Below are 17246 nucleotides of genomic sequence, written 5' to 3' on the forward strand. Positions count from 1 at the left end.
GTCAGTTCTGCTAATGCTATGCAATAAGAATATATACTGTGTACAATGAAGTTCTAACCATTCAGATTAGTCTCAGGTGGATAAGGAAGAGCAAAGAATATGTAAATAACTAGCATATTGCTCTGGTCTGCAAGAAGCGGATTTGGCAGACCAGGGCTCACACTTCTCTATATTCCAAATTTTGCTGAATGCCCACCAGCCTTTCAAAAGCCAGTGAATACTGAGCAGGAAGAGTTGATGAATTCCTTTATCTTTTCAGTGAAAAGTTTAGAAACAGACACACTAAAGAACTGTTGCTGGGATCTAGTAACAGCCATGAAGAAGGAAAAAAGGAATTTCCTTCTTCTGCTCTGGAGAATTGTTTCATTTTCATTCAGTCAGTTTTGACAGGCAGCTGGCATCCCAAACATTTTACAACCGTACTAGGTGAGAGAAATGAAGGCTAGGAGAGAGGTCAGTTTTACCTGAGTTTATGGAAGCCCATGCAAGCAGTGGTGCCACTGGAAAAACAGACAGTGAATGTGTTGTATGCATTGTCTATGGCATTAGGACAGTGAAGAGAAATTCTTTTAGAGTTTGATGTTACCAAATCTTATTTGTGCTCCCAGAGGGACTTGTCCTAGGTGGCTGTGCTGGCTGTAAGTTGTGGTGTCTTATGTAGTTTCTTGTCTTTGAACATTATTAGTGATATTTCATTCCCATCATTAAGAAACATGCTGTGAATGGTAGGTGACTTCATTTTAGGAAAGATTATTAAGTGGTTTCTTGCTGGAGATAAACAGAGTAGGACAAAAAGATAAACTTTCTCTGCAGGCATGTGGAAGATGGGAGGCTCAGTTATGAAGGTGGACTCTTTTGTGGCTTTTCACATTACCTAAAGCATGCCAGGAGGAGGAGGAAAGGAACTGAGGAAGGATAAGGTCCAAATGATATACATTCTGGCTGGGCAGGTATACAGTTGAAAACAGAGCTGTTGGAAAGGGAACTAGGTAAACTGGATGGGTGAGGAAAAAGTCCCTTTCTGTATCCACAGCATGTTGACTGTAAGCTGAACAGGGTCAATGCTAGAATGGAAAAGTACAAGCAACACTTTTACGTAACACAGTAAAAAGGAGTAGGGATGATGCAGAGATTGGATGTTAATGAAACAATGGAGTACATCCCCTGGCTGCTGTCCAGTTAATGGTTGGACTTGATGATCTTAAAGGTCATTTCCACCCAAAATGATTCTATGATTCTATGCTGTCCCGTGTTTTTTGGGATAGTGACAGACTGTTGGCTTCACTCAGAACAGGAATCACTGCAGAACCTTGACCCTTACTTACCTCCAGCTTGTTTCAGATTTGTGGGCACACAGCTCTGGTTCAGGAATACAATCTAAGTTCACACCCACGCACATGGAGAGCATAGTGCATCCATAGCAAACATTTTGTCTTGAAGATTCCCTGGGTAGAATGATAATGAGCTGCCCTTCTGACTGGTAGGGTTCTCTATAGTGGACTTTTCCCTTCACCTCCAAAAGAAGTATATGGAATAGGATGAGGGAAGGTAGGCTCCTGCAAACTTATTTATTGGAAGTGCAGGGAATTCAGGAATTGCCTTATTTGGCAGCTCATTATTTAGATGATAAACTTAACAACTGCAAAATATCAGTTGATTAATTTGGGGCATGTGAAAAATAGAGCATATAAGAGATTTTAAATGTGAGTATGGACTTCAGCTAATGGGACAGAATGATCTTTAAGCAGCCACAGAGTCAGGAGAACATATCCAACAAGAAGCCAACTTCCATGGCAAAGGTAAAATATTCAGAGGAAAAACAATGCATAATAACAGTGAACTTCAATTTGACAAGTAAAACTTGTCCTGAGGGCTGAAGGTGCTAGATAATTCAACGTAGCTTCAGCTGTACATGTAAGTAGTTCTGTAAATGTAGGGACAAATTGTCCTCCTGGTCACTGCACTATACCATAAGTCAATGCCTGTTGATGGTGGGATTCCCATCCTACAGCAGGACTAAATATGTTTGAAGAGGGACAAGCACACTTGTTCTGCCTGTAAATGATAAGAAGAGGCTGATGCAGTCATTGCTGGCAGCACTGTCTTTATTGAGAATGATAAAAAGCTGACAGAAGAGGAAAAGAAAAGAAGAAAGGTTCTTAAAACTGAAAGTGTACTACACAACCCTGCTACCATTTAAAGTTCATTAAAATGAGATTCTCTCCACCAGTAATCTATAGTAAGTCTTGTGCCAGACATAGTCATGGTAAAACTTAATATTGGTTCAAATACTACAATTATACAGTTGATTAAAATCAGTGGTTGAGACTTCTGAGGTTTCATTAAAAATAATCAGCTCCTAACACTTCACCAATAACTTTTCTGCCTGCCAGGTATGACATTCTAGTATACTTTTTCCATGAGACACTATGTATCTGTTTGTGTATGCAATGGATCTGGCATATTTTCTGGAAGATAAGAAATAAAAGTATGGCCTTCATGTCCATTAGACTGATACCAATTAGAAGTAATTTATTTGAAGTGGTTTTGAAAGTTAGGTGAGATTAGAAATGACACATGGTGTGTATATAATGTACAGCTTCAAGAGTTGCTGGTGGTTGGGAAGCCAAAAAGGTGATGGATGGAATAAGCAGTTCAAAACAAATTTAACTTTATTGAAAATTTTTTTTGCCTGTGGTAGAGTCCATTTTAAATTTTAAGGGCTGGTGAATTTCAGCAGCATTGAAGCTTCGCTCAATATTATAAAAAAAATTATAAGAAAGAGTTCTCATCCTTCATAAATGTATCCCATTTTCACTTCTATGTATTTAGACTTTATTATATTTTGCTGCAGTGAATTCCACAGTTTGGCAGTATAAGGCATTTTGTGATGTAAATTATAAATTGAAGTCTTTTGTTCTTCCTTTGAAAGGCTGGTTAGTAACCAGCATCAGAGGTCATTATTAGGTTTGTCAGATTATTGACAGCAGGACAGAGATAAAGTTGTAAGTAGGAAAAAAACACATCACACAAACCAAACCCCCAAAAAACCCCAACAACCTATGTTGTGTAAAGTAAAATATTCCTGTGTCATAATCCAGTAGAACTGAAAGCATGTAGCTATACCTGACCTTTATGAGAGGCAATTAGAACTCCTCAGATGAATGTTCCAGCTGGTAATTAATGAATATTCCCTTTCAGTATGTTCTACAGTAGACTGCTTTTGTGGCAGGATTATTATCTGCACATCAATAGCTTAATTCCAGGGAGAGAAGTCATGTTTGTTTTTCTCACTCTGGATAAATTGTGCTTAAAAGGCTTGGATGTAGCTCCCTCCCCCAAACCCTGAGAATATTTGTGTAAATGCTAGTTCTGGAGTCTGAGAAACGGAGCAGTGACCACATCTGTCTAGTGAATGGCTCTGTCCTGTGGTCTGTCCTGTTACAAAATTAGCATCTCTTGGGACATGGTTGACTTTTTGGAGTTGTACACTGTTTGAAAAGCTTAGATGTATTTTAGCTCCACTTCTTAATTAGTATTTTGTTCCACAGCAGTTCAAACACCTTTTCTGTCTTTTAATGAAAGTGCATTTTATTTATGCAACTTTGTCTGCTCTAAACTTAGGCGTAGCCAATAGGATGGACAGTGTATTAATGAACAGGTAAGTGTTTCTTTGAAAGCTGAACTTCTTAAAATGAAGAAAAGTCAGTAAGTCAGTCATGGAAAAAAGGAAGAATGGTGATTTGTATGAGAGTGCAGCACAACTTCAGTGTGGATTGATTCTTGGCTGTGCTACAGATTTCCTGTGTAACTGGGAACTGTGTAATTGTCTGCATCCCATTTTCCTTGTTTCTGCTGATCTCACTGAAAGAGAGACTGAAAAACCTAATACTTGAATTTCTTTAAGGACCTTTGACAGTGTAGAGTGTGAGGTGTTACAAGACTGTATTGTATTCAGCATTAATAGCAGATGTTGAGAAAACTTGAGTCTTTTTTAAAGCATCTGAATGGAGAAGAGTAGCATTTGTGGGAAATGAAGCACAAGTGATAACCATTTTCTATCCCCCAAAGCAAACAAAAAACCCACCTAGCTTATAGTGGCCACAATATTCATGTGGAGAGCAAGGATCATGTACTTCACTTCAAAACAGAACATGGACATGAGTCTGAATCCTTCACATCTCAGATGAACTTTTTAACAGCTAAGTTGTTGCTCTGTGTGGGAGGGCTTCATCCAGCAGTAGAGAATCTTTATTCAGCAAAGTTTTCATCTCAATTGATGTGAGTTAAAAAAAAATATAAAAAATTAAAAGTTAAAGTTTCAGTGAACTGGCATTTAAAAAGAAAATCACTGAAAAATGTCGACTTATTTATAATCAGGGTCTCAACTCCCATTGCCTTTTAATGGAAAATACAGAAAAAACAGCTACAGAGACCTATTCAGTATGACAACACATAACGTTTTCTTAAAAGGTATTAGCTTCTTGTAATTACTTGAACTCCATGATTTATATTTTCTGAACTGAATGTGGTGATGCTTACCCGTCACAGCAGGTGAAATAACCTATTTTTCAGGTCTATAAAGTACTAAAATGATGCATACAGGCTGTTGTGGGCAGGAACCATGCTAACTAATGTGGCTTTTGCAAGCAATTGCAATTCCTTGTGACCCAGATAGAAACTTGAGCATAGTGTCTGGACATGATACAGTGAACAAGCTGGAACAGGAATTTTTATTACAGTAGCCTCATCTCATATTCTTCATCAGTATTTGCACGCTGTTTTTATTGATATAGAGAGGAGTTCAATGAATGGTATCATGGTTCCTTGCCCAAGAAAGATTTTAAACCCCCATTTGGCAACATCAGCTATGTAGCTTGTTCCTGTTCTGTTCTGAACAGTGCAAAGCAGTATGATCAGCTGTCTGCAGTTCTGAAGAGTTGGGTTGAGAAGAAAGTCATGTTGCCAATGAATAGGTATTACCCCAGTAGAACCCATGCTTGTCATTTGACATCCATAGCCTATAGCATATTTCTGGATGCATCTGTTCAAGCAGGAAGTGTTATTTTTGTTTACGTGTTAGAAGGCTTCATGTGTCATCAGCCCTGGCAACATATCACAGGGGTGTATGTGCAGGTAGTGTGCAAAATCCATGTGATGTTTGGAGACCCAGGGATGCCAAGCACCTGCTGGTGCCAGGGAGTTAAGATTTGTCTACATTGTATAGAAACCTTGTACAAATGATTGTGGAAATAAGTGGGCATTGGATTTAGTAGCAGTTCAGTGTCTGTTCCTACCTCTATCTGTGATTTCCTGGATGAGTTTTAATTATTATGTCACCATATGTCTCCCTGAATCCATCTGCAGGAAAGAGTAAAATTGCTAATTTTTTGTATGTATTTCTTAATGCTTTGACATGCTCAGATTTTCAGGACATGCTCTAGAGAACTGCTTAACATTGTTCAGGGTCCATTTGGTGCAGAGTAAAATACCAGGGTGTCATCACTGGGAACTGAAACCCAGTGCCTGTCACAAAAGAGCTTCAGTACAGGCAGTTAATGTTCAGGCTTTCCCTGTGTGGTTCCTTTTGAGACTGAAACCATCTTGAAAGCAGCATCTGCCATATAAACAGCATCTTTCATTTTCATGATCCATTCAACCATGAATATCTGGCATTTCCACGTGATTTCTGTAACACTGGTGTTTGGTACTTCTATGTAGAAAGTCTCTCAACAAAGGCATTGGTCTGTAATTTTTGATTGTGTCTGTTATGGTAGCAGCCCTTGCATCACAAATGCTTGTCCCACTGACATGGCAGCCAGTAAAGGTCTCTTCTCTCTTGACAGCAGCTGGTCCAATGAGCCAGGTCTCCCAAGATTCGCAAAAAGGTTTTCAGGATCAGCTGAGCTGTGCACACAATACTTTGTTTCATTTCGATAGGTTCAGATGGTCCAAATATTTGCAGAACTCTATTAAGCTCTATTTGGGATGAAGTCATAAGTTCCACTTTCCACCAGGGCATGGAGCCTGTCCAAATTAGTGTCAAAGCCTATATAATACCTCGGCTATACTGCAGGCTTGTATAGTATCAAGATCCTGTTTTCACAGCAGTTACATAGTTGTTACTCCAGTGAAGAATGATATGGCCCCTTATAAAGTCCACAAGCTGACGTCTGTTTTTTAATGTAATATTTACTCTATTCAAGGAGCTAAAAGAAAGCTTTGCTTTAATAGATTCCTTCAGCTAATGTTTTCCCTTATACAGATGGGTTATTGTTTCCAGCTTTTGAAACTTATGAGGCTTTTTATATTAGGGCCTAATTTTTTTTTTAGTTGTTTTGTTGTTTTTTTTCTTTTTTCCCCTTCTATGTATCTCCTGGAGAAAGGGAAGGGTTTTTCCATTATCATCAAGTTGCCTTGTAGTTTTCTCTGATGTTTCATTTGAGTGTCAAAACCCTGAAGACATTAAAAACAAAACAAAACAAAAAGCAGCATTCTTGTTGTTGCCCCCATCCCACATGCACACACACCACACCCATGCCCTGAATTGCTTTCGTTGTCAATTTACCTTCCTCTCTCTGTGAGGAAACACGGTACAGCAATTTCTTACCATGGGCAAGATTCATATAATTTGGGCAATAAAGTGGCTCTGATGCTACAGGTGTGAACTTGTCTCTTTTTTTTTATAGTCATCCCAGGCAGTGACTATAAATAACAATGTGCTACCTAATGATTTTGTGGGGCTGGATAAAAATCTGTATGCTCATCCTGAGTATAAATAGCTTTCTGGTGCTTCGTGATGGATATAGAGTGTCTGGTTTTAAGTACATAATCGTATTTATTCTAGTAAGGTAAAATATGTATCGACAGCCATAAAATTCTTGTCTGAACGGGGAATGTGGAGGACGACAGAAATTATGATTTTTCTGCTTAATATGCTTAATATTCTGGACCAAAACAACTTCAGAAAGTGGGGATTGCAAAGTGGAATACCTGCTAAAACTTTTTTAACCTCAGCAATGTACAGCATCAGTTTGGGCTTTAGTTCAGGAAAAAAGCTTACATTTTGCTGTGATCCACTGAAGCCCATTTTCTCCTAGTTCTAATTAAACACAAAATCAGAACATAAGACTTACAGAGTTCAGACCAGTTTGTACTGGATGGAGAACAGACAAAAGCAGGATACACCAAGGACCTTATCTCATTTGCCAAGCTAACCTCATATACATATACACTTTAGAAGATCCTTAGAGTCTTCTTATCTTTGGCTCCAGTTGTGAAATTTCTAATGGTTTGAGTTCAGGTAAGAAATTATTCAGAATTCTGATTTATTTTTTAGTGTATGTATCCTGATGCTCTTCACCCTGCATGTCTAAACTAGACATCTAGAAAGGTTAGTTGCTACATTCCAACATTTATACTTTTTTTTTTTTTTTTTTTACCCCTAAAGAATTTTAAGGAGAAAAAAACATTGTAGCTAATTTTGGGTTATAAAGGAGGGATCCAGACAGTCCTTAATATTTACACATTTGTTTTTTTTCTTCGAGCTCAGAGTGGAGGCAGGAAAAGAATAGGGAACGCATGTATTCCCCATTCTGAGAATGTTCTTGTCACTTGTGCTCTGCAAACATTTATAGCTGTTACTTGCACTTCCATAATTCTGTGCAGAAAAAAAAATCAGAAGGGCATGTGAGCACACTTTGCACTTCAGACTGGTGATTCATCCTGGTTCCCTGCAGAATTACCTTGATTCACTACCTCTGGATTAGCTCCCCATCTCTATTGTTCTCTTTGTGGATAAGATTATCTTATAAAAATAATGCTGTATTTATCTGTTGTATGTTTTAATTTATTTTTCCATCAGCAAGGTCATATTTTGACATTTGCATGGGAGGTTAAGATCTGCCAAGTGCAAAACCATTGTCAGGGCTATGATTGCCACTATGGATTACACACAGGAAAAGGTCAGGGAAAGGCAGTCTACCAGTAACGTGGTGTGGCAGTTCCAACTGCCTATTGGTAAGGAGTTGCATACATCTCTAATGTGCCAGTAGGCATGGGTCCACCAGATTGCTGCTGATTGTGGGAAAGGGAAGTAAGGAAAAGCAGCAGAACTTCTCACTTAATTTGGGAAAGGTCACCTTGTTCTTAATTGCGCTGTTTATTATCGTGAGGTGGTGGATGTACAGCAGCTGCAGATGTAATCGGTATCTCTTGCTGCTTTGCCAGCCTCCTGTACTTCTCACGCAGTGGTGTAGTCTACTGTATGATGTTGTGTTTAGACCTTCTGCTCTTCTTAGTTGTTCATTCAGTTGGATGCAAGGTCTGAATAAAGAGTTGTGATCTCTCCAGGATGTGTCTGTATTGCACTCCTTGGCTAAATGGGAACAAAGCTGTTTTGCTGTTATTGTGAATGGAGATACTCCTCTAGTTTCCATGTAGAAAGAACAGTGGAAAAAAGAGATGTGAAGGAAAGATACAAACATCTGTTGTGATTTTGATTTTATTTCTAAAAAATAAGATTTTGATTTGTGCAGAATTGTTTTCATGTTGGTTTGTATCCTGGCAGGAGCTTGTCAGGTAGCAAGGTATTTTCTGAATGTGGCTCAACAGAGAGCATGTTGAGCTATTTCTCATCTCCAAACCAAACCACCCTGGAATAGCTTAGTTACTCTGATAGACCTACACATTTAATATTATATATATCTTCCAGAGTAACTTTTCTAGTATGAGTAAGCATTCACACACAGACAATATTGGTGAGATCCACACAGTCTTGATGTATATTTGGACATACTTAGGATGAGTCAAGTGGTGAAATCTCTTATCATATGGTAGGAGTCTTAATATTAGTTATTTGTAGTTTATAATGGGAGATTAGGATCTTAGAAACCAATCCCCATTTTGTTGGTGACTGTTACACTTATCTAGAAACAATTAGACCCATTAGAATGAAATCTCATTTCTGTTGAGTCTCCAAAGAATGAGAAAGAATTGGGTCCTGAGAGGGGGTAGATCTTCTAAAAGTTGGGCTTGGTTGAGCTTAATTTAGTGAAGATTATTTCAGGTGGTTATTTGGGAGATAGGGATAGAAGGATTAATGCTGCTTCTACTGTAATTTAGGGGATCTTGTTCTGTTCCTTTGGATGTTCTGAGGTCATGCTTAACTTTATGGAACAGAACAGAATAGACTTTTTCAGCTCGAAGGCTGAAATGATCACCTAATCCAACTGCCTGATCACCTCAGGACTCACTAAAATCTAAAGCATGTTATTAAGGGCATTGTCCAAATTTCTCTTAAACACTAACAGACTTGGAGCACCTACCACCTCTCCAGGAAGCCTGTTTCAGTGTTGATCACCCTCTTGGTAAATAAATGCTTCTTAATGTCCTGCCTAAACCTCTTTGTGGTTTATCATGTCAAAATGAGACAGCCTTTTGTCTTCTTTTCAGATTCATTGACCTATTTTTTTAATTTTTTTTTTATTTTTCTCTGTAACAATAGAGAGGTCTGTCAATATAAAGCTACAAAATGTAAACCTATTATCTTTAAATGGACAGTCCTTCTGCTTGGAAACACAACTAGCTTAAGGGACTGAGGTTTGCTGCTTAGATGCCACAGATAACTGTGTCTGCATCAAACTTTATTATTCTGTATTTAATAACCTTAGCTGAAGGGGATCCTTTTAATGCACACACCATGGTGACAGTGCTGACATTACGCTTTCAGAAATGTTTATAATAAATGCCACACATCCATGTGCATTATACAAGAATATGGGAGAAGACACCATAATAAAAGGCAGCGCAGTGAAGAATCCCAGGTGGTTCTACAGTGACATTTCATCCTGTCAAGGCTTCTTGTGTAAATTTGTTTAACTTTCTCTTTCAGGAACAAGAAGATCCTAATAAGCTTGCTACCAGCTGGCCAGATTACTACATTGACCGCATCAACTCCATGGCAGCAGTAAGTGACCTCTCCTGCAAAGCAGGGAAGATTTGAGATGTGTTGCTTTAGGAAGAAGTCCCCAAAAGAGAAGAATATTAGCCAAAATGCATGCCTGATTTAAAAGAGGACTTCTGAAAGAAGATGAGTATATGAATGAAGAAAGAGCCCTACTGTAGCACAGATTAGAAAGCACCATAAGCATTTCCAGTTTCTATTTCTACCATACTGAAGACAATCAAATTAGATTCTGTAATGAAAATCCAGAGCTGGAGTAATTAGATAGAGAATTTAAATTTATTTACATGCCAGCTGTGAAGGCTGTCCCAAAGTATGGCCCTGATCTTTAGATCCCTGCTGGTTGCCACTGGCCCTGAAAAGAAAGGACAGAAATGGCTCTGTGACTTTTTTTGTTTCCTATACAAATAATAAGGCTTTAAACTGTACTAGACTATAATGACCTTTAAGAGATCATCATGCTGTTGTTGAGTGTTGTTGGAGCAGAAAGGTAGTTCAGCTATGACCCCTATTTTGGGAATTTTGAGGGATGCTAATATAAAGTGAGCTTTCAGCACATACACACACTCATACTTTTGTCTTGGCAGGGCTAGCCAGGCTGAAACAGTGACAACTGAAAGCATATTTTTCCAAAACTATACTTTTAACTGCAGTTATCATTTTTGGAGACTTGTGTGTCGTTTGGGCCAAGTAGAGGTGAAATAATTTGGTTCTTCAAGAGAAGTCTTAAGTACAGCCTGTAAGTGAAGATTATATGAAATCATGGACAAGAGGGAACCAAGGCCCTTATTTATCCCTTCAGAATAGAAGAACAAGAGAATATTTGATGAATCAGAAAAAGCAACTATTTGAAAACTAGGTAAACTTTTGTTTTGTTGTGTTGTTTCAAATGGTTTGTAACTAACCTATAAAATAATGCTAGGGTTATTATTTTAGTAGAAGAATTAATGAAAAAGTAGTTATTTATGTAGGATAATATTCACTTATATAAAAGCAGATAAATAGAGGAACATAAGGCTGTAACACCTTTGGCATCAGGTACAAGTCAACAAGATATTTTAAAACTGTAATTGTTTTTGTTCAATAGCTGGGTAATATGTTTTTCCTTTGAAACATCCAGTAGAGCTGCACCAGCGGAAGCAGAACACCTGTATATAGTGTCCACTGATCTCCTTTTGATATTATACATTTTACTGTTTGAAATTTGATCCTTTTACTGATCCTTATAGTAATTTTTTCCTCCAGTTGTTCATGTCTAATGCCTACTCAGCTTTTTTTGGAAGCTGTGCTGAAGTGATGATGGAATTTTGTCCCTAACATCTTAGGTAGCACACCTGGTTTGTTTGCTTATGCTTTTATTATTTGGTTTCTAAAGGTTTCTTTGTATCTTTTGTATCGTAGTTATGAGCTATAAAAGAGTTTCATAAAAATAATGTTTTAATGGATGCTTAATGTGTCAATGCTGGTGCATTTCTCATGGTGAAGTATGTCTTGCTCAATAAAAAGATCAAGATTTACAAGTTATTATAACTCACTGTAAGAGGATAAAAGAAAAACTGCTTTCTACTATGAGTCATGAATAACCAAAAAGATCACCTTATTCATGCCAGATTTTCTTGGGGCAGAGTAATGGAATAGAAAGAACATGTAGCTGTTTTGAGGAATGAGATTGAGCTTTTGTGACTGACACGGTACTGTGCTTTGATTTTCTGACTGAACAAATTCGCTGTACATGGGCCATTAAGGAAAAAAAAAAAAAAAAAGCAGCAGCATTAAACCTTGCAATGTCCCTGAGCCAAATACTTCTGGTAGGATTTACTCCAAGGCTTCTTGAATCTACTGGAAATTTTTCCATTTATTTCAGTGACTTTTGGATTAGTCTTTAAATAATCTTGATGTAAACTTGGAGTGAATACGTACACGCCACTATTGTAAATCTGGAACAGTTCCATACAATAAGATGGTGTCTTGACCTGTATTTCTAATTTTAAACATGTTTTAAGAGCACCAATAAACAACAGCCTCAGTAATGTTGTTTGGATGCCTCAGCACTGAATGATTAATAACTCTTCATTTGGCTTCAAGCCTCATGAAGGATTAAGACACACTGAGGTTAAAAACCCTGCTTCTGATTTACCACTTAGTTTCTTCACTTTTAGGCAGGTGAAACTTAGTTGACTTGATTTCACAGGAACCGTAGGAGCGGAAAACTGCAGTAATACAGCTGAGAAGCAGCTCCAACACGCTTTAAAAGACATGTTCTATTCATTATTACTTAGACTCTTAACTTCCAAATCATTATTTTGGGTCCCTTATAATTTAAGTCCTAAATTTAGCGTTGTTGGTTGTTTTTTTTTAATTATTTTTTATTTTTTTCCAAACTGCATCCAAGTGGAGTTGGCTCAGAAGAGGTGAAAAAAAAAAAAAAAAAGTTTCATGTTGCTTCCTGACACTGTCTAGCTTATATCAGTTTGCATCTCTTGGGCACTATCAGGTATTGCAATATTTTAATTAGAAATATGGCAAGAAGTATTAGAGTTGAAATGGTAGCAATAATCACAGAAGTGTTAGTTTAAAATGTTTTTAAGTCCTGTTTTGTAATAAAATTTAATCTTTGTATCTCCTGTGAATTAACTGCATAAGAATATTTTTAAATGCACTTTCACATCTTTTTCCATATCCTTTTTACTAATTATGAAGTTCTTTTTTATATATTAGCTTGGCAAAGAAGTCCTGCCTACCTGCTGATAAAATGAGAATGGCACCTTTATCCTGCTGATATTGTTAAGTATCTTTCTGTGGATTTCAGCAGGCCAAGGCCCCTGTGCTCATGGATCATTTTCTCAGGAGACCTGCTGCAGTGTTATCCATTGTATCTGCCCTTCACAGATTACGCTGGAGAGCAATGTGGTGATTTCTGACATGTTTGACATTCCCTACATGTAACCTTAGACCACTAAGTTAGGAAACACTTTAGGTCAGACTCATGATCTATTTCAGAAAGCCATGAATTTTAGGCACAGTTCTATTCCCACAATTGTTTCTTTTATTTTGACTTGAGATTATCCTGTTCTGGGGTGGCAGTTGGACTTGGTGATCCAGGCTGTCTGAGGAGGTGGTTGAGCCGCCATCCCTGGAGACATCTAAACAGAAAGATGTAGTACCAGGGGACAGGCTTTAGTGGTGGATGTGGCAGAGTTAGGGTAGTGGTTGGACTTGATGATCTTGAAGGTCTTTTCCAACCAGAATGATACTGTGATACTGTGACTTTTTAGTTTAGAATAGTTTTTAAACCAAAGCATATAACAGTAAAACTGGATCTCTTTACTAGTCTGTAGTGTGCAATTCCTGTGGAGACACTGTCCCATCCTTCCTGTAGCCTGACTGAAAGGAAAGGACCAAGTAGATGATTGACAGAGAATCTTCTAAAGCAATCCTTAAGAGAAGGGGCAGCTGCAAATGATGTCTAATTTACAAAAAGAAGTCTTCAAATATGGCCCATCTTCTGATGTCTACATGCTATAACTAATAATGGTGATTGTGGACAGATTGCATGCCCAAAATTAAAGACCATTTCCATTATCAAGGTCATTGTCATCGTCTGCTGATTCATCAACACACAAAACTTCTTTTCTTGAAATTGCAACAGCTGCCATGTTCATATCACATGTAAAGAAACCTCCCTGTGCTCCTCCTGCCCTCCTAACCCCATGATACTGTCTGCTTGGCAGCACAAATAAACACAGCCCTCACTTTACTGGGGAGGAAAACTCCTGACAGCACTGCCTTCCTTTTATGAGCTTGGCTGTGTATGTGTTTCCACAGAGAGACTTTCAGGTGAACAGTAGTTGCAGATCCAGCTTTTGTGGAGAGGTGGCTCAGTCAAGAGTATGAGACAGGAGTCAAGATTAGTCAATACAGCTGTAACCAAGCCCTTTTCCTTGATTTAGAAAGCATTTGTTAAGGGCACAGCAGCTTCACAGGATGTTAAAAATATGTATCTTTCAGAAGAATTTAGCAGGTGGATGATAATTCTCTCCTAGAACTGCATTAGGTGACATATGTTACTTTTATGTTGTTGTTTTTTTTTAATGATATCTATTCATAATTTATGATTCATAGTTTATTCCCTTAGTTTAGTCTTAATGTAGTTAGGGCTGTAATGCACCTTACATTTCAAATCACTTGTTTTATTTGAAGGTTTGTTTTAAAGTAGTATTGTCCAGGTATGTCATAGGAGGCATGCAATAAAGTATTTATTTATCACATTTTAATTTTTTATGAACTGTAAGTTTTTTCAATAATTATAACACTTTGTAAGTTATGGTTTTGGACAAGATCTAAAGAAAAAGTGAGGGAGCTTGAACTATAACAAGAAATCAGAACATCCATGTTGTTTTTTCAATATTTGCTTTATTTGCTACTTTCTTTTTTCATTTCATTTCTATGAGACTGTTAAATAAAACTAGATCACTCATACAGTGTTTTGCCAATCCTAAATTCATGTACTGTCATTCTGGAGCTCTAGTTTCCTTCCCAGCAGTTTAGGGTAATGATCAGCCATTAGGAATCAATTTATGCTTTTAATAAAACAAAAATATTTCATTTTAAATCGGTCCAAATTTCAAAAAAATAATTCCTTGGACTACCTGAAGTTCTATGCATAAAATTCCATGGGAATAATTGCTTTCACAAATTTGTTGATTTCTTCAAATTGGCAATAAAGTAACGAGATGATATACTTTCCTGGGTGATGCACTTAATCTGGATAGCTTTAAATATGCAAAATATGCTCCTAAGAAAGATATTTATGTGTACCACTTTTTAGGGGCCAGATAAAGTCCTGGCACTATTTTGCTTTCTCTTCCTAGTCTGTTTGGTTAACTGATAGTGACTAGCTGCGTCCTCAGCACAGCAGACATTAGTCCTCAAGTGCAGTTTGTAGTTCAGGAAAGCAATTCATCAGCCAGCCACATTAATGAAATCCAGCCTCAGATAATGACAGTTCCCTCCCCTCTGTCTCCCAGGGACAGTTGTGTTTTCTATAACTCTTGCCGAGAAAGCTATTTCACAATGCAAACGCATGACCAGTCTGTCTTTAGAGAGGGCATGGGGATTTGAGATCCTGGCCGTGCACAGGAGTGAGAAATGAAGGGCTCTTGGCTGCCTGCAGCTTTAGAAAAGGGATTTTCTGTAATCACCCTCTGTTGTAAAGGCAGGATTATTTCTATTTGTTTCATTTGGAAATGGGCCTTTTTCACTCTGAACGAAATACTGTTGAGCACCTTCCTACCATCCATTTGCTTTCCCCCCACAATGGCTCAGAGGAGAAATTAAGCTTTTGGAGGAATGGGAGCCTTTCAAAGGAGCGTTTATGGGCCAAAGGAAAGATGACCAGATGGGCTGTCACCCAAGAAAATACAAATCAAGCCCCAAATCACACTCCAGGACTCTGCCATTGAGATTCCATAATGCCTGTTCAGGATTTCTGTTTATTTTTTGAAGAGGGGGATCATATATGGCTTGGCTTAAGCATTTCAATTTATGTTTCTGGCTGTCGGGGGATGCTGGCAAAAGATAAAAGATCATCAGCTCATTTTCCATCAGTAGCGCTTTGTCATTCCATTAGGGCAGGAAATAGCTTGGTCTGTTACTGAGTGAATTTGACTTTAGCATGGATCAGAGGGAGGACCCCTAGAGTTAAACACATCTCTCTATGCCAGCTGTTCAGCATAAGACAGCAGTGGCTTGTAGCCAAATGACCACCCTCAGGATCTGACATGTGTTGGCACTGCATGGTTTGCAAAAGCAAGCAACGTGGGGGCACTTCCAAGGGAAGTGAGGTGTTGGGGTTGGGGGGGAGGAGAGTTAAAGGAAGTTCCAGTGAGAAGAAGGTTTTCTTTGGTGCTTGCTAAATAATAAAATAAAGACTTAAATATTTTGCTGCAATGGGCCATAATTGTAGCTACTCAGATTCCACCACAGAGAGATATAATACCAAATACCTGATAAATGATACTAGTTTAATTGGGTTATTCATTCAATAAGGGGTTCAGAGCTGTTCTCCAGACATTACTGAGTGATCTCCTCTAGAAGTTCTGCCAATAAAAGAGGCATTTATCCCCTCTATTTTACAATTAAAGTGACTAAGAAGACATAGCTATAGGCTAAGAATTTCCAGCATTAAGTCTTGACTTTTTAACACACTGAAGTTGTGAGCTGAAAGTCATATGAGATGGCCGCTGCAGTCTTGCTTCACATCACAAGATTGCAGTGCTACAGCCCTGATTTCCTGATATACCACTTTTGTGTGACTCTGAGAACCTTATTTGTTGCATGTATTCCACTCATCATCTCTCACCATAATTTGTACTGACCCACAGCATCTTCGGTTCTGCTCACTGCAAGGTCTGGTTATCTCAGACTGCATATTGGAGGAAAATGTAGTCTTCATGTGCTTCAGTTTACTTGTTGAAGAACAGAGACAGGGATTTTATGATGCTGCAGCTTTTTGCAGTAGATGTTACTAATTAGCAAGGGCAAAGTGGATAGGGAAAAGTCAGTGTCTTAAAACAGGTGATATACTTGATGTGGGGAAGAAAACTCAAACTTGTATGTACACAATTGTAATTTAGGGTACTTGAAGGCTGTTTAGTTACTTGAAGAAAAAGCCTTTTTGCTTTGAAACCTGACACACAAGTCTGTTTAGTTGGTTGTTTTTTTTTCCCTTCTTTTCCCCCCCCCAAATCCTTCCAGCCTTGTCAGTCTAATAAAAGATACTATGTCTCCCTACAAACATTGTCTCACATATCCATAGATCACCAGAGAAGATCACTGTTCCAAATTAGGTACAGTTTTCTAAGGGCATACTGGCAAGTATGAATTTTGGGGGGTAATCTGAGAACCTTGGTTTAGCCAGTGTGGCAAAGTGGTATGCTGCTGCCAGTCCACATGAGCAGCCTCATCTGGATTCATTTTTGCAGCTGAGGCACTGCTTTCCTGGGGAGAGGTCGGCAGGCACCTCTGTATGGGTTGATGGAATAGTTGTTTTTTATAATTCCTGGCCCATCTCAACTTCCAGGCAGCCTGAGCTTTCCTGATTGTCATCTTCTTTTCCGAACAGATGCAGACTCTGTATGCTTTCGATGAAGAAGAAACAGAAATGAAAAATAAAATAGTTGAAGACTTGAAGACAGCTCTGCGGACTCAGCCCATGAGGTAATGTTGTTCGTCTTTCATCACAACTCACTGCCTCCCTTTGGTCAGATGTGACATGGGAAAG

At 38.3% G+C, this 17246-nt stretch overlaps 1 protein-coding gene across 3 annotated transcripts in view; it reads left to right on the forward strand.

The window, feature by feature from the left end:
- The window catches only part of DAAM2 (dishevelled associated activator of morphogenesis 2), a 123970-nt gene that overhangs the window by 37556 nt on the left and 69168 nt on the right, over positions 1–17246 (forward strand). For all 3 annotated transcript variants that reach the window (XM_009996801.1, XM_009996802.1, XM_009996803.1), the window contains exons 3-4: positions 9893–9967; positions 17088–17182. In XM_009996801.1, coding sequence (XP_009995103.1) covers positions 9893–9967; positions 17088–17182 — 170 coding nt within the window. The remainder of the gene's footprint in view (positions 1–9892; positions 9968–17087; positions 17183–17246) is intronic.

The sequence above is a fragment of the Chaetura pelagica genome, unplaced genomic scaffold (assembly GCF_000747805.2).
Source record: "Chaetura pelagica isolate M959 unplaced genomic scaffold, ChaPel_1.0 scaffold14, whole genome shotgun sequence".
Taxonomy (NCBI): domain Eukaryota; kingdom Metazoa; phylum Chordata; class Aves; order Apodiformes; family Apodidae; genus Chaetura; species Chaetura pelagica.